The 21,380-nt window shown below is 57.1% G+C and overlaps 2 protein-coding genes across 2 annotated transcripts; both read left to right on the forward strand.

Moving 5' to 3' along the window:
• Window positions 1-1,230: 1,230 nt before the first annotated feature.
• Window positions 1,231-6,639, forward strand: FADS6 (fatty acid desaturase 6; the record flags this gene model as incomplete). Its single annotated transcript, XM_082492057.1, has 6 exons — window positions 1,231-1,591; window positions 2,358-2,524; window positions 3,050-3,230; window positions 4,118-4,305; window positions 4,891-5,070; window positions 6,081-6,639. 6 exons carry the CDS (start codon window positions 1,231-1,233, stop codon window positions 6,228-6,230), a joined length of 1,227 nt encoding a protein of 408 aa, XP_082348183.1. The 3' UTR covers window positions 6,231-6,639.
• Window positions 6,640-9,404: 2,765 nt separating this feature from the next.
• FDXR (ferredoxin reductase) lies at window positions 9,405-19,382 on the forward strand. Its single transcript, XM_082492214.1, has 12 exons — window positions 9,405-9,454; window positions 10,110-10,210; window positions 11,399-11,494; window positions 12,767-12,889; window positions 13,456-13,569; window positions 14,075-14,176; window positions 15,564-15,671; window positions 15,896-15,980; window positions 16,634-16,833; window positions 17,159-17,330; window positions 17,812-17,985; window positions 18,706-19,382. Exons 1-12 carry the CDS (start codon window positions 9,409-9,411, stop codon window positions 18,834-18,836), a joined length of 1,452 nt encoding a protein of 483 aa, XP_082348340.1. The 5' UTR covers window positions 9,405-9,408; the 3' UTR covers window positions 18,837-19,382.
• Window positions 19,383-21,380: the final 1,998 nt, after the last annotated feature.

The following is a 21,380-nucleotide window of genomic DNA, read 5'->3' on the forward strand; positions in this document are numbered from 1 at the left end:
CCTGGCGATGGGTATAGCAAACCTGCCTTGCCTATGGATTTGCTAGATGTCAGTGTTCATCAAGGTTTTGGTGGATCAGTTGAGCTGATTCAGTTTTTGGTTAGGAGAAATGATAAAACAGGAAGCAATCCAGTGCCTCAGCGAGAAGCAATGTGGTTTTAGCCTTTTTCCATGAAGAAACAGGGTGCTGGTCTGTGCACAGACATCCCCAAAGCTTTCAGGGTGCCTGTGCTGTGTCCGGGTGATTAGTCGGAAGGCAGTGATGGAAAAGGTTTTTTTTTCTTACGAAATTCCTGAAAACAGCCCAGTAGAGAAGAGGGACCCTGTGGGGGTCAGGGCAGGGTGCGACAGCTGCTGGGCACAGAGTGGGGGTGACCAGGTCCCCTGTGGGTGTCCCTGGGCTCGGTGTGTCCCCCCCTCCCAGCACGGAGGAGGGTGCTGAGCAGCTCGGCAGCAGTAGTTTGGGCAGGCAGGCAGGAGGAGGCAGGCGCAGGCAGGAAGCCGCGCAGCCGTGCACTGCCCCTCCTTCCCGCAGCCTGCTCCTTGCTGTGAAAAAGGCCTGTTTTCTCCCCAAAAAGGCTCCTTGGTGGGATGGGCAATGTTTACTCCCTCGCCCCGGCAGAAGCGAAACCCTATCCCTGTCCTCGGTGCTCTGCTTGGGTTTCTCAGGGCTATTTCTGGCACTCAGCTCCTTCGCCTCCAGCGTTTCCACTGCCTCTCTCCATCTTTTTTCCACTCCTTCCCTCCTCCGCCTGCCTTTGCCTCCCCACGCCCTCGGCCGAGTGTCCTCCCCATGGCCCCGCCACGACGGCTGCTCCCCGAAATGGGCCGCCGAGGCGGATTATTGCCATCCCTAATCTGCATTCGCCCTCCTCCCCGTCCTCCCCTGCTCCTCCCTTCTCCAAATCGTTGCTGATCGGCAGCACCGGTGCGCGGTGCGGCAGGGGCTGGCTGGCCGCCCCGAAACGACCGACGTCGTCGGGAGAGCCACCACACCAGGGCTGGCGTGAGTAGGGGGCTGCGGTGGTCAGGTGGTGGCCGGGGTGTCCCTGGGCTGGGTGGCTCTGCTGCCATCTCCGCTGGCTGCGTCCTCCTCGGGTTGTTTATTTTTTTTCCATCCCTGCCCTTCCCGTGTCCTTCGGTGGCAGCGGGAGCCGGGAAGCCCATCCGCAGCGGGTCGGGGTGCTGTGGGTGCTCCCCTACCCTGCGTGGCCTCTGCTTGGCAGGGAGATGCCACTGGAAGATGGGGACCCGGCGAGGTGGAGGGGACAGCAGGTCAACGGCGAGGTCAGCGGTACCCCCCGGCTTGGGGGGATGGGGGATCCCCAGCCCTGGGGCATGCCAGCTCCTGACGGCAGCAAGACGGAGGTGATGGCAGAGGGCTGGGAGCCAGGGCCAGCGCTGGGTGACAGGGACGTGACTCCCGGAGGGAGCCCCCAGCAAGCGGGGCAGGAGCTGGGGCAGCGTGAGGAAGCCCTGATGGCCGAGCTCTCGGAGCTGGTGCAGAAGGTGGTGAAGAGCAGCAGCTGGTGGGAACGGCACGGTGTGGACATCAGCATCCTCGCCTGCAGCTTCCTCCTGCTCCCAGCAGGTAACTCCGCTCAGCCCCCCAAACCACAGCTGGGCGGGGGGGGGAGGGGGGGGGAGTGGTTAGGGGGAGTCTCACCACCTCCTCACGACTTTTGCACCACTCTTACAACTTCGTTTGCGCTGGAAGCCTAGTAGCAGCCTATTAAGCCTATAACAAAGCCACAATAGCCCCTTCACCCCATGCCATGGGGCACCCTGACCCTGCTGGAAACCCACAGCAGGTGACAATGGTGCCTGGGGTGAAGGCACAGTGCCCGGGCAGATGGGTGCACGCAGGACAGGGAGTGACGTGCCCCATCCATGCCCCGCCATGGGGCAGGGGAACCCTCGTGGTTTTGGTGACGATTGCCCTGCTGGGTGCAAGTGAACATGGGGGACCATGGTGGGAAAACCGCAGCTGGTGCCATCTCTTGCTTTTGAACTCCCGGGGATGCTGAAATCCTGGCAGGGTTGTACTTTTCACCAGCGGGATCCCAGATGGAGCTGTGGGATGGGACCTGGCACCAGTAGCACGTGGTGCCATCGTGGCTGGAAGTGGCCAAACATTCAGCCCAATGGCGAGCGTGGCTGGTCCGGCCATGTAGGGTGGTACGGAGGGAAGGTTTCCAGCTTGGGCGCTTTAAACACTTGTAAGTACATCTGAAAAACAGGTTTCGGGCAGCAGCCGGCATGTTTGGGTGTAGCAATGCCTCCAGCCCTGCTCAGAGGCGAGGAGGGCAGCAGCACATGTGCGTGGCCGAGCTCCTGCCCGGCTGGTTTCTCCACAGGGTTCCTGTGCCTGCGGTCAGCCCAGGCCATCCCTTTCCTGGCGGGTGTCCTCACTCTCGGCGTGGTGCATCATACCCTGACCGTGAAGGGCAGCCACCTGGCCAGCCACAACGCCTTGACCGAGTCCAAGTCCTGGGGCAAAGTGTGGGCCATCTTCTTCATCGAGGTGAGCGGGGCTGGGGGCTCAGGTGTCAGCACCCCCTAAAAAATCCATCAGCATCTTGCCAGCATCCCAGACCCTTCAGGAACAGCCACCAGAGAACAAGATGGAACCAAACCCTTCCTGATCCATGTGCAGGAGAGTTAAATGAAAAGCAACGCTACACCAGGGAGCACCAGGAGCATCCCTGCCTGTGGGGCTCTGCCTAGAGGCAGCAGGGCGGGGGCTGAGCCAGGGCTGAGCGGACTGGGGACGGCCCCTGTGGTGTGCTGGGCTGTGGGGTTTTGTGTCTGTCCCCTTGGTGGCAGGACTGCTGAGCAGGATAATGGGGAATGGTGGGAATGTTTTCCAGTGCTTAACTCTTAAAAATTCCTTTTCCAGACTGGTTTAGAGCCTGTGGGGTGCAGAGCATCTCCCCTGGGTGCTTCTTTCTGGGTGCAGACTATCTCCCCTGGGTACCTCTCCCACGAGCAGTGCCTGACCCTGGTGCCATGGCTGTAGGCATTGCCTCTCCTTTTTCTCCCCTCCCAGCTCTGCTCAGCTTTCACAGCCGAGCAGGCCACCTACAACCACGTAAAGATCCACCATGGCTACACCAACGTCATCGGCCTGGGGGACTCCAGCACTTGGAAGCTTCCTTTCCTGAACCGCTACGTCTACATGTTCATCGCGCCTCTTGCGGTGCCCATCATAACCCCTCTGGTTGCTCTTGGTACGTGTCCCAACCGCCTTGGGACAGGGTGTTGGGTATAGTGAGGTCGTCACTGTCCAGGTCTCACCCTACCAAGGGGTCCTGCTTTGGAGACATCACATTAACTACACCAGCCCATGGCATGACATAGGGCTGCAGCGAAGGCAGGTGATGCTGCATCTGCTCCAGGGACGGCATCTGCTGCATCTCTCCTTTCTGCTGGTGCTCAGAAAACACTTCACATTTTCCTATGTTGGACCAAGAGCTGAAAGCTCTGGCGAAAGTCATTGTGAACCTGAAGCACCCCAAATTTGCCCTCCTGTAATTCAGACCCTTGGCCGTAGCAGGGTTTAGTGTTGCACACAGGTTTCTGGCTGGTCGGAACGTTTCCTGACTGTGGGGTGGAGGTATGGATGTCTCTGGGGGTCGGGACACAATAAGCACAGACAGACGAAGTGGCAGCCTGGGGGAAATAACGGTGCCAGGAAATGATCGGGCAGAAAAGCCCAGAAAATAGTAAGAGGTTGAGGAAGCCCGGCCTGTTGGGCTGAACACACAGCGCTGGGCAATGCCAAAACCACAGAGGATGACTTGGCAAGTTATAAGAGAAGAAGACACAGCCAAATCACTGTGTGATGATGCACATCTGGACCCTCTGCTGGGGCTGCAGCCCGCAGGGCACTGCCTGGGAGGATGGGGGGGCTCCAGGCCTCAGCCCCAAAAACCAGCAGGTTAGCAGGGCTGGGGGTTTTGGGCCAACCTGGAGGGTGGGGAAAAGGAGATGAAGAATAGACGGAATGGGATGGGCTGTAGGTTTATCAGCATGCCGGGCAGCCTGGCTGCTGGAGCAGCAGTGGTGGGGAAGCATCAGCACCTTGCCCATGTGCTGCCTCTTCTTCCTCGCACAGATTTGTTGAGGAACGTGGAGTGGAAAGCAGCTCTCCGGACCCTCTGCTGTATGTTTCTGGGTCTTTACTGCCATTACTGGCTGCTGCTCCATGTCTCAGGCTTCCAGTCGCCGTGGACTGCCCTGCTTTGCATGCTGCTCACCCGCTCCCTCCTGGCCCATCCCTACATCCACGTCAACATATTCCAGGTAGAGACCTGAAGCTCCAATATGTCCCAATGGTGCTGGAGATAAGCCAGCCACCACCCAGCACTGGTGACATAGCCCTGATGCTGCTGGCTGGAGCTTGTGTCAGCTTAAGGCAAGCGGCCTCGGTTGCCACCTCTCTGGTGCCGATGTTGTCACGGGGAGGTGAGGCTGGTGGTGCTTGGATGGACAGTGGTGGCTCTGGGAGACCATCAGGGCAGATGGGTGCGAAGGGCTGGAGGGTGATGTCCTCTGCGGTGCCTTGCAGGACCGGAGGGTTGGTGTGTTTGCACGTGTAGGTGCAGTTGGTATGGCAGGTCCTGGGGTGGGGAGAGGCTGGTGGCACAAAGTGTGGGTGGTTGGGGGACAGACCCCAGGTGTTCCTCGGTGGCTCTGTGGACAGACAAGCACAGGATGGAGTGACTTTAGGGACAAAGCCAGTTCTGGGGTTGGCAGCCAAACCCCAGAATGTGGCTCAGGTTGGCTGGCACCTTTGTGCCCTTGCATGGCCAGAGCTATGGTCTGCTCTGCTGGGAAGGGGCTGGGGGGTGGCAGGTGCCGTGGTGTCCCTACCTCCCTCTCCTGCAGCACATCGGCCTCCCCATGTTCGCGGCCGATCGGAAACCCAAGCGGATCCACCTCATGAGCCTGGGTGTCCTCAATCTGCCCCGCAACACCCTGCTCGACTGGTCCTTCGGCCACTCGCTCATCAGCTGCCACGTGGAGCATCACCTCTTCCCCAGCCTCTCCGACAACATGTGCCTGAAGGTGAGACAGCCACATGGGGCGGGCAAGTGTGTTGGGAGGTGACATGGGGACAAGACCATCCATCTCCCCACCATGCTGCTGCAAGCCCTCTCCTCTCTGCACTGCTCCCCCCATGCCAGAGACCTCTCGTTGCTTTGCAACAGCCCCTAACCCACCTCCCTCCACCCCCACTCCTGTTTCTTCCTCATTTCCACTCCCTGCTCCTTTCCTGGTCCAGATTCCAGCCTGCAGCAGCCTCCCAGCAGCCTGGGATCCTCCTGACTCTTCCCTTGAGAAAGCATCTCCAGTGCCACGCAGTCTGGCATTCATTTCAGCCGTTGTCCAGGCAAATCTCCCTATAATTTTGGTCTTGCCCTTACTTGCTGCTCTGAGGTGTAGGGTGTGTTCAAAACGTGGGCTCCGAGCACTGCGCCAGCTTGAGGGGATCCCAAGGCAGGTCCATGCGCTGCCCTTCAGCACAGGATTTCTGCTCGTTTAATGACTTGCCCTTGTTTTCAATCTGAAGTCAGGGGGGGAAAATAAATAATAGTAATGGAGAGAGCAGGAGCACCAATGGTTTTCAGATCATGCCCTTTGCTCGAGCTCACAGGGTGGTAGGACCTGCTTCCACAAAAGGGTATTGCAGGGATGGGTAATTAAGCTGGTGGCAGCCTCCCAGCGTCACTGCCGAGCTGGCTGTATGGGCACATGGGGATAACTACGGGTGAAGTGATGAGCATGCGTGGCTGGCCCTCGTTAAAGCCTCGTTAGGGCACGTCTCCTAATCTGGAGCCCTGCAAAGGCATTTTGCCAGGGTCAACTCCCTGTGTTGCTGCAATTGGAAATGACATTTCTCTTAATTTTTGCAGCAAAGGTGCCATAGCTGGTGCTGGCATTCCCAGCCCAATTTTGGGCATGTGGGGTGGGTTTTCTGGACGCCTTGTGGGGAGTTTGATGATGCCTCGAGCTGGGAACCTTGTACAAATGCTGGGACATCCAGCACGGAGGTGACTCTGCCTTTGCCTTTGCAGATCAAACCCATCGTCTCCCAGTACCTGAAGCAGAAGAAGCTGCCGTACAATGAGGACACCTACGCCTCCAGGCTCCGGCTCTTCCTGCAGCGATACGAGGAGCTGATGGTCCATGCTCCCCCCATAACGGAGCTGGTGGGCATCCAGTGAGGATGGGGCCCCAGGACTTGGGGGGCTGTTTCCCGCAGGGCACTTGCAGCAGGGATGGTTTCAGCAGAATCGGGGCTACACAGACATGTGCCTCCACAAAGCCATCGTGCAGGAAACATCTCTCCCCGACATCTTGCTTTTGGCTGGTTAATGATGCACAGAGCCACTGCGGGACAAGAGCCAGGTGGTGCAACGCCGGGGACGGAAAAGGGGTCCCCCCCTAGTTATTCCCAGTCAGGGCTTAGTTTTATCCACTCTGCTTTCACGCTTGGGATAAGGAAATCCCCGTCTGCTGGCTGGGGCCTCCCTGCAGCAGGGCCGGGGGGATGCGGCTGGGGATACGGCACTGTGTCCAGGGCATCCAGAGCCAGTTCCTGGCTGAGAGCTGCCGGGATCTGTAGGATGGGGCTGCACGTGTGTGGTCGGGGGCTCAGGGAGGGGGTGGATCGTTGGGGAGGGGGCTGTGTCACTGCTGCCTGCGCTTTGCCTGACTTTGGGGTAAATCAGTCCCTTCTAGGAACAATGATTTGGCAAATTCAGCCTTAACGTGTTGAAGTGGATCTTCTTTATTACTGAATTTTACTGCTGAAGATAGTCATACTGGTATCCCACAGTGGCTGAGGGAAAGACCTTCATCCCATGTGGGGTATCTGTATTGGGGTGCTGGAGGTGACCCCAGACCCAATCGTTGCTATTGTTTAGAGTTTAGCAGGAGAATCCCCTGCTGAAGGCAGGCAGGTCTCCAGGGCTTGGGACACTTTCCCTGTTTAGGGAGGATGAACTCAGCCCACTGAGCTGCTGCCAGCGGGTGGGATGCTCACGTGGCTGGTTCCAATCCCCTCTGGGATGCCGTCCCTGGCTTTCTTGGGGAGCTCTGCTGTCCTGCAATGCCAATGACAAAGTCCAGCCCAGCGTCACAGTGGGGAGCTGGCAGCAGAAAAGGCAACTGGCCCAGCTGGGACCAGTGTGGGAGCCAGTGCCGGTCCTGGGCTTTGCAAGGCTTTGCTCTGAACCTGGGGTTTCACTCCCCTGATTCGTGCTGTCCCCCCAGCCTGGGCTGGACCCCCCCAGCCCCACAATAGGGATTTATAGGGCTCCACATTACAAATGTGTCCCAAGGCACAGGGATGCTCTGCCCTGGTCCTGGTCCGTGGCAGGATGAGGGTTGCAGTTGTGTTTGCTCTCCTGTGCACATCACATACCCCGTTCTCCTTCACCAAGTGTGGGGACTTCCTCAGACCCACTGGAGAAGTGTCCCTGTGTGGCCACTGTGACATGGGCTGGAGCTGGGATGGCCATGGTGTGTCCCTGTGTAGCTGATCCAGACTTGGGGACAGAGGAAGCTGGTCTTGGATCTGTCCAGTGTGACCCCTCTGGCATCAAAAATAGGGAATTACTGATTTATCCTGGGCCCAGGGGATGCTCATGCCCTGGGCTGGTGGCATTGTGTGTCACCTCTAACCGGCCCCATGTGGGTTATCGATCCAGGACATTGTGAAACATCCAAAGGGCAAGTTCTCGCCCTTTGAGCATGGGTTATGCTGGGTCTGTAGGTGGGGGGATAGCTGGGGGGAGGGTTGCTGCACCAATCGGCCCAAGTGCTCCTGGGATCACCCGGAGCTCAGGGGTGGCAGAGACCCTCCCCAGAGCTGCTCTCCTGCCCCCAGGATAAGTTTCTTAATTAAGCATCAGAGCTAAATTATGCCAAATATGCCAAATTAATGGGGCTTCTGGCTCCAGCAAGGGGGGTTGAGCACACATTAGTGGTGCTTTTGTTTCAGACGGGGTAATCTCAGCCTCACGTGTTCCCGCTTGGAGGGAGGAAGGTGGGTACAAAATGCTCTTTCTCCTTCACTGTTGCAAAGAGATCGGTCCCAAAATGTTTCTAAGCATTGGTGGGAGGAACAGCCCTTTCCACAGCTGGATTTAATGGATATTGTTTAACACAGTGCCATCTAAAGGTGAGTGTTCACAGGTCAGTCAGCCAGGAGGAGATGACTGGTGATTCGGGAAACGTGGATTATTTCCTGTCAGAAGGGGCAGATACAGCAGAGGTTAGGGGGGAAAAGGGAGATTCCCAACTTGTGCTCAGAACCCCACGCATTTCTGCCTCGAGTGATGCCCCAAATATAAACTGAACTCTTATTGTGGATGGTATCAATGCTGGTACTTGGAACTGACGCTCCAGCCTCACCTCTCTGGCAATGGCCACGTTGCACTATGGCTGGGGACTGAGAGCACAGGCTTTAAAGCCATTGGAAATCCTGGTCCTTGCCACAAACACCCTGGAGGAGTGGGTGCAGATGGAGGCATATGGCCAGCTGCCATTCTCAGCATGCCTTTGCAGAAAGCCATGAACCAATTTTCAAGACCGTGTGAGAAAGCGTCTGGGTTTTATGACCCTTATTAGAATCAGCTTCTAGCTGTAAACTCCTCTTGGTCTTAATTGCTTTTAAAAAGCCCTGTTAGTGCTCGCCTGCATGCTTTGGCATCTGTACAACCCTTAAACATCTCCTGGGCGTGCTGGGATGATTCTCCTGCCTGGCATATTGCACAGGGGCATGAAACAAGATGGGGTGCTCCTGCATGGGAGGTGTGAGTAGTTGCATTTGAAATGAGCCGAATGATGGGAATTAAGGCGAAAATAAAGTAGGGACAGCAGGGGAGGCTGGGGCAGGAGCCTGGCAGCAGCATTTGTCTGCTACCTCTGGCATTAATGTTTTATCTTTTACTGAGGGGATGCTGTAGGTTTCTCCTGGCAAGCAGCAGACGGCTGCACAGGGGGATGGTTAAAATCAGCCTGAGCTTCGGTTTCCCCCGGGAGACCTCCGCAGTTAATCACTCATGGCAATAAAGGGGGGCACGCAATTAGCAGCTGCAGGGATGGGGCCGATGCAGGGAGCCCCGGGCAGGCAAGGTACCGCGGAGGCCGTGCCATAGAGAGTGGCGGCGCGAGCGGCCGCGAAGTGGCCTCTCCCTCTCTGCCTCTCTATGGTAGGATTCGTTTCCGGACAGCGTGATGGCAAATGCATGTCGCCATTGGCTGCCGGAGAAGGGGCGGGGTCACGCAGCGCTGTAGGGGCGGGGTTATGCTAAGCATGGCGCTCTCCCACCTCGCGATTGGTCGTCGGGGAGGAGGGGCGGGGCAGCGGCGGCGACGGCGGCAGCAACGGCCGGGATGGGACCGGGCGGCGCGTGCTGGAGGGGCGGTGTCGTCCCGGGCGGTGAGGGGCGGGGCCTGGCGGCGTCACGGAGACACCGGCGGCGGGAGGGGGAACTCGTGTCCCGGGACCGGGGAAACCGGGGGAGAAACCGGCGTTCCGGGCCCGAAGGGCTGCGTGGAGAACCGAGACTGGGCGAACCGGGGCTCCGGGCCCGAAGGGCTGCGGGGAGAACCGGGGCTGTGGGGGGAGCTGGGACCAGGAGAACCGGGGCTGCAGGAGCCGTGCCCGCCAGTCCCCTGCTCCAGCCTCGGGGGTGTGAGGGACGCGGGGCGGAGGGATTTACCGTGCTGGGGCCCCTATGCCCCTCAGGCCGGGACCGGGACACGCCCGGTGTGTGGGGCCAGAGGGGGGATCTCAGTTGCGGCTCTTTTTGATGCCCTTCTTCGGGGCGGTTGACAACTCCACCGGCACCACGGGCTCCGTCCCAGCCCCGCCGTACACACCAAGGCCGTGGGCTTGGCCAAGCGCGGGGGCCGCTGGCCTTGACTGGGTACATAAACGCCGGCTGTTCTCTGCCGCCCGGCTGGGCGCCATGGCCGGCGCAGGGGGACGAGCCCCTCTGGGTGGGTGCTGGGCTGGAGGGAAGGGCTCTGGCCGGGCCTGGGAGTCAGCACCACATGCGGCATCACATCCTCTCTGTCCTTCGTACCTCCAGGTTTCAAGCGGTGGCTGTCCTCCTCCTCCGCCCCGGCTCCTCGTGTCTGTGTGGTGGGCAGTGGGCCCGCGGGGTTTTACACAGCTCAGCACATCCTCAAGGTACCGCAGTGGGATTTGGCTGTGGGTGAGGGCAGGGACCTGTCGGATGAGGGGGGCATTTCATGCTGCCTGGCTCTAAAGGGGTTGGGGAGTGGTTCTGTGGGCTCCCGGCCATGGCTCCAGCCAGGTCTGTCTTGTTGGGGGGCTGCTTGGGGCAACCCTGACCCCACAGAGTGCTCCTGGCCCCCTTCGCCTGGGGTGGGCACTGCTGCCCCCATCCCTGCCCTGTCCCTGGGCCCTCCAGGCCAGACCTAGGCCTGGCCTGGTCGCTGTGAGTTCAGCCCAAGTGATGTTTCTAGACTCAGATAAGCAGCAGCAGAGATCTGCCTCGCTCGGAGCTGTTGTCACCCAACAGGGATGACATTAACCGTGCGATAAAAGGAACGTGCAGAACCTGCTCTCCTGCCTCCTCCTCCCCCAGCTGAATTAAGGCACACGGGTGATCTTTTATCGGGTGTCTGTAAAGGTTAGTGCTTTGGGCGGTCAGGTCTCTGTCAGGAAATGAGACCTGAGCACAGAACTGGGCTGCTGGCACTGACCAGAGATGCAGCGGCTTAACCCTGTCATTAAACTGTGCTGTGTTGTCTCCGGTGTTGGAAAATAGCTGTTACTAAGCCTCAGGGACAAATTTCAGGGCTGCTTAATCTCTGGGAAGAGGCTGACTCAAAATACACGATAACAAAAGCCTTGCAGCAAAACATCTGTCTAAAGCTCCGACCCTGTGGTGACTCAGCTCAGGGGAATCTCCGAGCGTGGGCACCTCTGCCGGGGGCTGGCAGACGGCCCAGTGGGTCTACCAGCACCCAGGGTGCTGTGCTGGGTGCTTCCCAGCCAGTGTGGGGCCTCTTTTGTCAACCCCCCAGGTACCGGATAGCCACCAGGTTAGCGTGGAAGAGGGACTGTGGGATGGGTAGGAGGATGGAGACCCCCATGAGATGTACTTGATGGTGGTTGGGGTCACGTTCTCTGCTATACCTTGCGATCTGAGCCGGCAGTAACAGGTACAGGATCATCCTGTGTATGGAAGGGTCTGGAAGAGGTTGTTTCTGACTTAAGGATCTTGGTGCAACTCTCCCTTCTGCCCTGTAATTCCCCCAGCAGCAGGCAAGTGATGCGGCCCCTCTTGAGCTTGCTGGGCTTGTGTGGCCTTTCTGTCCTCATCCCTTAACTGAATTCCTTCTCCTGCAGCACCACGGCAGGGCCCAAGTGGACATCTATGAGAAGCTGCCTGTTCCCTTTGGGCTCGTCCGTTTTGGAGTAGCCCCAGACCACCCCGAAGTGAAGGTTTGTGCTAGCTTCTTCCCCTCACCCACGCGGTTGAACACGATGATGGTGGTGGTTGCAGGTGAGACAGTCACCGTCCTTCGTGGTGCCTCAAGGCTCGCTGTGGTGTGGAGATGTCACACTGGAGAGGTCCGAGTCTCCTCCTCGTCTGTGCTGAGACTTATCAAGGCCATGGCTGGGTGGTATGGGATGTCTGGCATTAGGGCTCTGGACAGAGGGTCAAAACCAGGGTCTTGTGATGGGAAGTGCTGCTCCTTGTGCTGGTCAGCCTGGCCTAAAGCAAGACCAAGGAGCACAGATGGGTTTATTTGTACTAGGAGACTTTATGCTGGCGGGATCTTGCCTCTGCTCAGTCCGTACCTGCTCTGGGTGCCTGGGAACATACAAATCTGCTTTTAGGGGTGATGGAGTTGGGCTGTAGATGTACACCAGGGCAAGGAGAAGTAAACCAAGGAGCTCTTTGAAATCAACCATTTTCCTTTGCCTCACAGTGGGTGTGAGTTGTACCCAGGGGTACCTGCTGTGTCTGAGTTGGGGTGGAGGTGGTTGGAGTGGTAGGACACAGGAGGTCCAAACACAGCAATATCTTGCAGTGGTTTCCTCTAATCCCTGGACACTGTCAGACCAAAATGCCTAAATCCCTTTGAGCTGAGAGGTGAGGAGTGGACATAATGGATGTGGGTTTGGGGCAGCATCTGCAGTACGGTGGTACCTGTCCTGTTACCAGGCTGAGTCCGGCTGGAGCTGCAGGGGAAGAAGTGGTTGTTTTGCTCTGTAGCCCTGATAGCTCAGTAGAAAAGGCTTTAGGTGCTGTCCTGCCCTACATCCTCTCTTGATGAAGTGGGTTTCAGGAAGGGTTGAGATGAGAGGCTGGCAGAGGGGGTCTAGCAGGCAGCACCCTCGACAGAAGGGGTTGTTTGGTGAGGCTCCCTCTCAAGCCTCAGCTTTGGGAAGGAGCTTTCTCCTGCAGCAGGGTTTACTCGGAGGGGCTGAAGGTATTGAAAGTGTCCTGTCCTCCCCAGGAGGGTGCGAAAGATAGATTTTCCTTTCCCCAAAGGGTGGCGGGAAGAGTGCCAAGTCACAGCTGTGCTTATCTCCCTGTGAATTATCTGTGGCTGTTGTTAGATAAGAGTCTCAGAATAACTGACTCAGAGAGGGGGAGAAGCATCTCAAGGATGGGGGAGATGGGAACAGGGACCTCCTGTCAGCAGCAGGCCTTGGCCCTGGCAGTGGCTTGGACGTAACTCCCCGCTGTTTGTTTGATCTCGGCAGAACGTGATCAATGCCTTCACGCAGACGGCGCGCTCAGAGCGTTGCACCTACTACGGAAACGTCACTGTGGGGAGGGATGTCACGGTGGCAGAGCTGCAGCAGGCTTACCACGCCGTGGTGCTGGTGGGTACTGCGCATCGGAGCTGGGGCTGCCTTAGCTGCCCAGAAGTCGTGGGGAAGGTCTGCAGGGTTATTTCTCACTGGGATATCGGGAAGAGGGTTTGGGTGAGGTGTTTCTGAGTGCCTTATTATCATGGTAAACTCTCCCCAGCCTCAGGACAGCTCAGATGCCACGAGGGTTGTCCAGAGCCTTGCGGGGAGCACATGCTAGTGTGTAGCATCAAATGCAGGTCTCTGAAACCCCGCTGCAAGGGGCAGCGGTTGAGGAACCTCTTCCCTGTGATGGCCAATACCTATTCCAGCCTGGCATAGATTTGTTCCTCCTGTTCAGTCCTCAGCTTGTCGTGCTCCGCCTTGGCCCAAGGAGGTCAAGTTTGGCTCTGGAGCGCAGTGGGATGGGGGTGGATGAAGCCCCTGTGCTCAGGCTGTGTATAGCCCCTCTGTTGAGTACGCTGGCCCTTGGGAAGGGTTGGGAGCCATGGAGTCCCTGGCAGCAGCTGGAAGATTTGTGTTTTGGTCTCTAACCCTGCACATGATGACATCTCTGACTGCGTCTGCTCCCTCCGCAGAGTTATGGTGCTGAAGATAACCGGGTCCTGGGGATCCCCGGGGAGAACCTCTCCGGTGTTTATTCGGCCCGAGCGTTCGTGGGCTGGTACAATGGGCTGCCCGAGAACCGGGATGTGAGTACAGCTGTGTGTTTCCCTGCCCTTCCTCCCGCAGGCATTCAGCTCCAGATTAAGTCCTGAAAGGCCCGCAATTGGAAAAGATTAGCAAGCACCACGTTAAATCCTTCTTAGATGGTAGAAATGTGAACAATTTGCACATCAGTGAGAGCGGATTAGCTGGCTCTGTAGGTTGGCAGCACGTTTTGGCCCAGCCAGATGGGAACCTGGGGGGGATGATGCTCTGCTTTAGCCTGAGGAGGTTTTTTGGCCAAAACGGCTCCTGCTCCCAAAGATGTCATTGCAGGAGGAGGGGGAGAGGGATTGGCTGGGGTGCCTGAAGCGGCTGTGTTGCTGTGTCTGTGTGGGGAGAAGGCTGGTGTGGAGTTTCCCCACTTGCATCACATCTTTTTGGGGAAAAGAGGGGTAGAAGGGAATTGGGGTGGTGGGAGCAAGTCCGAGGGGGTGAACGTCATGGAGGCCGGGTAGATTCCCTCATGCACGGGTCTTTCTTTCCCCACAGCTGAAGCCCGACCTGAGCTGTGAGACGGCGCTGATTCTGGGTCATGGCAATGTGGCATTGGATATTGCCCGGATCCTCCTGTCCCCACTGGATCTCCTCAGGGTGAGTCATGGGAGTGCTCCATGCCACGAAGGCAGCCTGGGGCCCAAATTCAGTCCATGCTGGGCGGGTGCTGGTTCCCACCCATCTCAGCAAAACCTCAGACTCTGCTGTCTTTGGGATTTTTCCCCAGGGAAGGCTGTTGCCCCTTGGGTGCACCCTGTGGATTCACAGTCCATAGGGAGCAATCCACAGCTGCAGACATACCTTGAGGAACACTGCAGAGCTCTCTGGGTTGCTCTGCTGGTACCTAAAATGTTGGCAATTGAGCTTTATCCCTTCCTTTCCTATGAGAAGCAAAGGAGGAGCTGCTCACCCTTTTCCGCTGCCAAACTAGAAGCTTCTTTGGTTGGGATTTTTTTTTTTTTCTACTGCAGCTGAGGGCAGCAGCCTGGTTCCTGCTGGTAGCACTGGGCACACTGGTGGCTGGTCCAAGCTGGTGGACCTCTCCTCCCACTGCCGTGCTCCCCTATAGACAGCTGCGAGCTGGTGTGCACCAGCTGCTCCGTACAGCTGCTGCCCCAGATGTTGGCAGCAAAGGCTCTCCCTCCTGGAGAACTGCCACGATGTTTGTTACAGCTGTGCAACAACTTCCTGTATTAATATCTAAATTAAATTAAAAAAAAAAAAAAAAAACAAACCAAAAAAAAAAAAAAACCAAAACGAACAAAAAGCCAATGAAACTTTGAGGCACTGCCAACCAGTGGCTAAAGCCAGCTGGGAAGCAGTGCTGTGAAGGACATGACACTGGAAATGCGTGCCAGGGTGTGCAGGCAGGTTCCTGTTAAGAAGATTGGTCTGGAGTGGTTTATCCCAGTTACCTGGTGTCTCTCCAATCGTGTCTTCTCTGGAAAAGATCTTCTTGTGATCTAGATACATGCACACGATTGAAGCTGAGCATGGGGTTGCTGCAAGATGCCAACCGTCGGTTGAGCCCTGGCCATGCTTGGGGTTGTGCTGGGAGCTGCCTGGGGCGGGCGGGCAGTGATTTGAGCTGTGGTTTGCAGTGGGTTTCACACAAATGCCTATATATCCTGAGCTGGGAAATCACCCAACAGCATCTGAAGGCACCCCAAAACTGAGATCACTGGAAAGCTTTGCTGCATTAGCCCCAAGGTTAACCTGCTTGGATGGGTCCCCTGAGGCAATCTCACGGGGTGCTGGCTCGTTACCTCTAGTGCGTTATGGCCTCGGAAAGTACATTCAGTGATGAGGGACCAGCTGTGCAAATAGCTCTGTGCAAAGGGAGATGAGTTGTTTTCCATCCTCGCCCGGGCTCTCTGCATGCACAGCCTGCTTTTCTGCTGATTTTTCACCTTCAGAGGCTATGCCTTCCCCCCAGCTCCCTCCAGATCTGCCCTCGTCCCATTCTCCTCTCTCTGTCTTGCAGAAGACAGACATCACTGACTGCTCCCTGGCAGCTCTTGCCTGCAGCAAGGTGAAGCGCGTCTGGCTGGTTGGGAGGAGGGGACCTCTCCAAGTTGCTTTCACAATCAAGGTAAGGCTGGGGGTGCTGGAGGGCAGCCGTGCTTCCCAGCGCTGAGCCCCAGGCTGCACATCCCTGGTGGGGAGAGGTGGTCTAGGGATGGGTGGGGAACCCGGATGTCCTCCTTCCTACACCCCTTTGCTGGCTCCTAGGCCAGACTGCTGGGAAAGGGGGCCTGGGGCTGTTGGGTGACCTCTCTGTGCTGGAGGTAACATCTTCCTGCCTGTAATTCTCAGGAGCTGCGGGAGATGATAAACCTGCCTGGTGCCAGGCCTGTCCTGAACCCTGCTGACTTCACAGGCCTCGAAAATGCTGTTAAAGGTGAGGGAATTGTGCCATGCTCCTCCGGATGGGGACTCACCTCGACAGGCGAGCATCCAGGAGTGATCGTGAGATGCTCAGAATGTGCCTCAGAGAAACTCTTGCCCTGTCCTTAATGCATGGCATGTGAAAGCCGGGTGACCATGGTGTGGCTTGTCCTCAGAGTGCTAGGAGGCCACAAAGATAAGGAAACAGACTGTTTCTCTGTTTGCGCAGCCAGTTTGCTGCTTGGGAGTGATGCTTACGCTCTGAGTGATGAGGGCAGGAGGTTTGGGAGGAATGGGGGAACCTTGCAGGAGAAATCCCAAGACTGTTGATTTAAGAGCTTCCTGCAGCACTGAAAAGAAAACACCGAGTTCAAGGGTGTCCAGAGACTTGCTCTGCTCCACAAGCTGCTGCCTCCGAGCACCAGCAAGACAGCAAAACTGCAGGCTTTGATTTGTGTGTCCCACTGGCCTCAAGCCTCAGGAGCTCTCCCGGTCACTTTGAGCGCAGTTTGTCATCTCAGTGGCGTCGGACTCCCATCGGCATGACAAACTCCAAATGGACACTCACATACCACTGAAACTGCTTTGACATGAACGCAGCTTCGTGCCGTGTCCCAAGGGGCTTTTGCTGTGGTTCCTGTCCTGAAGCTCTCGCTTTCTTCCTAGATGCCCCCAGGCCCAGGAAGCGACTGACTGAGCTGATGATCAAAACAGCCCTGGAGAAGCCTGGGGAGAAGACGATGGAGGCACAGGCAGCAGCCCCCCGGGAGTGGGGGCTGAAGTTCCAGCGCAGCCCCCAGGAGGTGCTGCCCACCCCTGACGGGAGGCGGGCGAAGGGTGTCCGCATGGCCCTGACCCGCCTGGAGGTATGGGGTTATGTGGGGGGCTGGTAAGGCGCTAGCAGGGCTGCAGGGATGGAGCAGGATGCCCTGCAGCCCTTGGGAATCTCTCCAAAGACAGCTTTGTGTTCCCTGGCTGGTTGGAGTGGCCGCTGGCAGGCTCTCGGGGAAGCTGGTACCGCTGACAAGAGCCTTTCCCCGTCTAAAGGGAGCTCTGGCCACGCTGCTGCTGCTGCAGAAAGGCCTTTAGGAAGTACCCAGGGATCAACGATGCCAACGGGGACTGCAGAAGGCTGCTGCTCTGCATCTGGTGACTGTCTGGTGGTCAGCAGCCTCTTTGTCCCTCTCTCAGGGTTCGGGTGACTCTGCCAAAGCCATCCCCACTGGAGGTGTGGAGGAGCTGGAGTGTGGGCTGGTGCTCAGCAGCATTGGCTACCGGAGCCTGCCCCTGGACCCAGCAGTACCCTTCAATACACAGCGCGGCATTATCCCCAACAGCTCGGGCAGAGTGGACGGTGTCCCAGGTCTGTATCCGCAGGGATATGTGTGGGACGCGTGTTGAGCAGAGCAGGTGGGTTGGGGGCTTTGGGGTGGGCAGCTGTGTTCAACCAAGGGCACTGGTACAAGGCAGTCGCACGCCTCAGAGAGTGGAAACTGAGGAAACAAGCTGCTTTTGTCAGGCGTTAAGACCTGGCCCATCCCCTGCTTGTGTGAGGGGTGTCTGGTTTAGCAGCAAACAGCGCTGAAGGTTATGATGGCTTTTCTGGGTCTTGGAGTCTGTTACTGAAGCGATACAGCCCATACGGCTCTTAAGTGCTGACCTGAAGCTACACAAATCCCTGTGACAGCACCATCGAAGAGCTGCACTCTCTTCCCACCTCAGGGGTGGGTTCTTCCACCACCCGCAGCTTGGTGTGACACCCAGGGACAGGGCAAGGACTTGCAGCCAGGAGGGTGCATGGCCACGAGCTGGACTGAGCCTGGCTGTTCTGTGTGCCCATGCAGGTCTGTACTGCAGCGGGTGGGTGAAGAGAGGACCCACGGGCGTAATCATCACCACCATGAACGACAGCTTTGACACTGCCCAGTCTGTGCTGGAGGATCTCCAGGTGGGCACGCTGGACGTGTCCACCTCCAGAGAAGGCTTTGGGGCTGTGGAGAGCATCCTACGCAGCCGAGGTCAGTGGTGGTGGGGGGTGTGAGCCACTGTAGCAGCCAGCATGAAGGTGTGATGCAGCTGTACTCCTCCTGGATCTGGGTATCCTGGGGCAGTGAGTCCTGCGAGCCACTTTTGGGAGCAGAGTCTGAATCATGGAAATGTGTTGTGCTGCTGTTTCATTGCTCTAAAGCCCAGGGAGAGTAGGACTCAAATTCCCTCAAACTCGGTGTCATTGCTAAGCTTAATGACCACTTTCTGGGAAGGGCCATTAAAAGCAGCACGGACCTTGGGTAAAATGTCACTGTCAGCTGCCTAGACAGCGAGCTATTGCTCCTGAGTGGTTTTTCCTAGCAATCCTTCTGGGCAAGTTGGGGGAAAGATTAAAATGCCCAAGAGAGTAATTTGCTGTTGCTGTGTTTAAAGGCATTCCATTAAAGCGTGTGCGTTTTGCCTTTTTAACTGTCTGAGGTTTAACAGTGAACTGGAAGTGTTTGTCCCCCGAGGTGATGCCAGGCTCGCTGTTGTTACGGCTTGCAAAGGTCTGACTGATCAGAGTCGACTGGAACCTGCCGTCCCTCTCTTCGCGGTGTTAGAAATTATTATTCCTTTGTGATGCTGAAGTCTGATGCCGTGTCAGAAAAGGGCAGGGATTGCTGGCACATCAGGTACCTGCTCACAGGGAGGTGAGGCTCAACTCGTTTTCACTTGGTTCTCTCTCCCATCTCTCGCTGTCACCCCAGGGGTCCGTCCTGTTTCCTTCTCAGACTGGGAGAAGATAGATGCTGCTGAAGTGGCAAGAGGCAAAGCTGCTGGTAAACCCCGAGAGAAGATAGTGGATCCTCAGGAGATGCTGCGGCTGATCGGTCACTAAAGCAGCAGCAATGGGAACGTGGCGCTGATCCACCTGGTGCTGTCCTGGGGCAACGCCAGTGGGTTGCGGGCAGGGCCCAGGAGCGCAGGACTTGTTCCCCGGGGCTGGTGGCTGCGCTGGAGAGGTGTGTGACACTTGAGCCTCTCTAGTAACGATGAACTCTGGGTTTCCAAAGTGAATGTCTCAAAACATCTGAGGCTGCTGGCTGGCCCTGCATCTCTGCAGCCGGCTGCCACTCCTGGGGGCGGTTCTTCTCATGCGGGTCCTTTGAACATTAATGAATTGGCTGGCGCAGGTGGGGGAAGATGTGCACCTCGCAGGAGTCCTGGCCAGACACTTTCCCCCGTGGCAAGTTGCATAAACTTCCTTGTGTCTTGCTGCCTCCCTTTTAAGCCTCAAGCCAAATGGCTCTGTTGCCTTGTCATTTGTGCCTGAGCAGGCTTCTTTTAATAATAATTGTTTTTTAAAATAAACCCTTCCAGGGAAGCCAAATTGGACCCATCGCTTGAGTCTGGCTTTGTCTGTGACTGCCTTAATCTCGGAGCAGCCGCCTGAGCGCCGCAGCTCCTGCAACATGTCCCAAGGCAAGGCAGCTCCTCTCGTGCGGGGAGGGACCGTTTGCTCTCTGCTTGTCGTGAGCTCTAAACAAACAGACGAGGGCATTCATTTGCTTTCTGCCTCCCACAATTAAGCCCCGGCAGAGCCCGGTCTCTGGCTCGCGGGGTGGATTGGGATAACAAGCGTGTAAATGCCTTGCTCAGGATCCTGAGGGATGCTGTGTTCCTCGGTACCTGTCAGCGCTGACTGGTGCAAGCAATGCCTTGAGCCCTTTCACTTCCTTCACTGATGGGTTTGGGGACTGTTTGGGTTTTTTTTTTGGCCTGTGTGTTTTGAAGCTTATTAAGTGCTTCTCTTAGCCCAAATTGACTACGGTGACGGTGTCAGGTTTTAAGTCCGATTGCAAGCTGTGAGCCATAATCTCCTCTTTATCCATGGCACAGGGGCCACGTCAGCGTCGCCCCCTCCCCTGGCCGTCCTGCCACCCACGCTGTCCCTGACCCCCGCGCTCCCCGCGGGAGTGCTGCACGGTTGCAGCCGCTCCTCTCTGACCTGTGTAAATGGTGACAATGGCAGTTGCTGGTGGCTGTGTGTTAGAAACAAATTAGGCTCCGTGATGGAGGCAGAGGGTAGGTAAATCGATCCAGGGCAGCCAGCAGGGGTTTGTCTCAGGTCCATGCTCCACCATTATCTCTGCCAAGCCCCTGCCATGGTAGAGGGTTTGCCCACCAGGCACTCTACTCCCACCCCATCTCTGGTCCAACCTTAGGGAAGGAAGATCTGTGGCTTCTCTTTTTTTTTTTTTTTTTTTTTTTTTAATTCCCCCCCCCTTCCTTTTCTATTTAAATCTCATTTGCAAGCTCATTAAGAAACTCAGGAAATGTGATACTGGGAACTCGTACGCAAACGAGCAATAAAGCTTTTGTCGAACAGCTGCTTGTGCGATGTGGCTCTTGTTACGTCTCAAGGCTGATGCAGACCTAATGCTGAATTCTTGAGCGGGAGATTACATCAGCTCTGGGTTTGGAGGCGAATAAGCGCTTCGGAAAAGGGGGGTGTGGAGGCGAGGGGGTTGCGCTCAGGGCGGGGAGTAGCTGTTTTTGGAGACAGCCCAGCCAGAAATGTGACGGTGAAGGGGTTGTTGTGGCTGCATCAAATCTGCAGGTATCAGGAAGCGATGGGCTGGCTCTTCCCCGGGGTTTTCTTCTACATCACCTTGAACGTCGATGTCTGGGTGCTTTTGTAGCCATGATAAGGCCACGGTGCTTGCACTGAACACGGCAAAGGGCTGTTCCCAAACCGGTGATGCTTCAGGGTAGTTTTGGGGCTGTGACAACAGATTAAGGGGAGCGTCTTTCTTTGCTGAGCCCGGTGTCATTGCTCAACCCAACTCTTGGCCAAGGCCCTGGGGTTAATGCTGGGCTGCGGGAAAGCTGGGGGATGATCAAGGTCAGCGAAGGGCAGGGATGGAGGGCTGAGCCTCACAGGCAGAGGCAGGATCATTACGTTTATGTAAATCCTTATTCAATACCTCAGCTCCCCCTTCCTCTGCTGCCGGTGTCCCCAAGCCCCAGCCGAGTGTCCCCCTACCTGCTGCCTCCCCATCGCTGTCAGTGCTCTCCATCCTTCTCTACGGGGACCGGGATGTGTCTGGCTTCCCCGTGAAGGTCCTTATCCCCGGTCACCGTGTCGTTAGGTGGCGCTGGGAGGCCGGTAATGGGGAGCAGAGAGGGGCTGAGAAGGGGGTGACCAGGCACCCCCGGGACTGGGGAGGGGGGGGTGACCCGGTCTTTTGTTGCCCACTAAAGCCCCAGTTGCCTGCCTGGGCTCTGGGCAGGCTGAGGGTCGCTCGCAGCCTCCCGTTCACATCTAGGGGTTGCTTTTAGGCATGATTAACTTTGTGTTTGCTCCAGGTATGTCCTCACCATGGTGGTCCGAGGGGCAAAGGGGGGGCAGCCTCACTGGGCAGCCACCCCCCCACCGTCC

This window comes from Vanellus vanellus (genome assembly GCF_965231255.1).
Source record: "Vanellus vanellus genome assembly, chromosome: 17".
NCBI lineage: Eukaryota > Metazoa > Chordata > Aves > Charadriiformes > Charadriidae > Vanellus > Vanellus vanellus.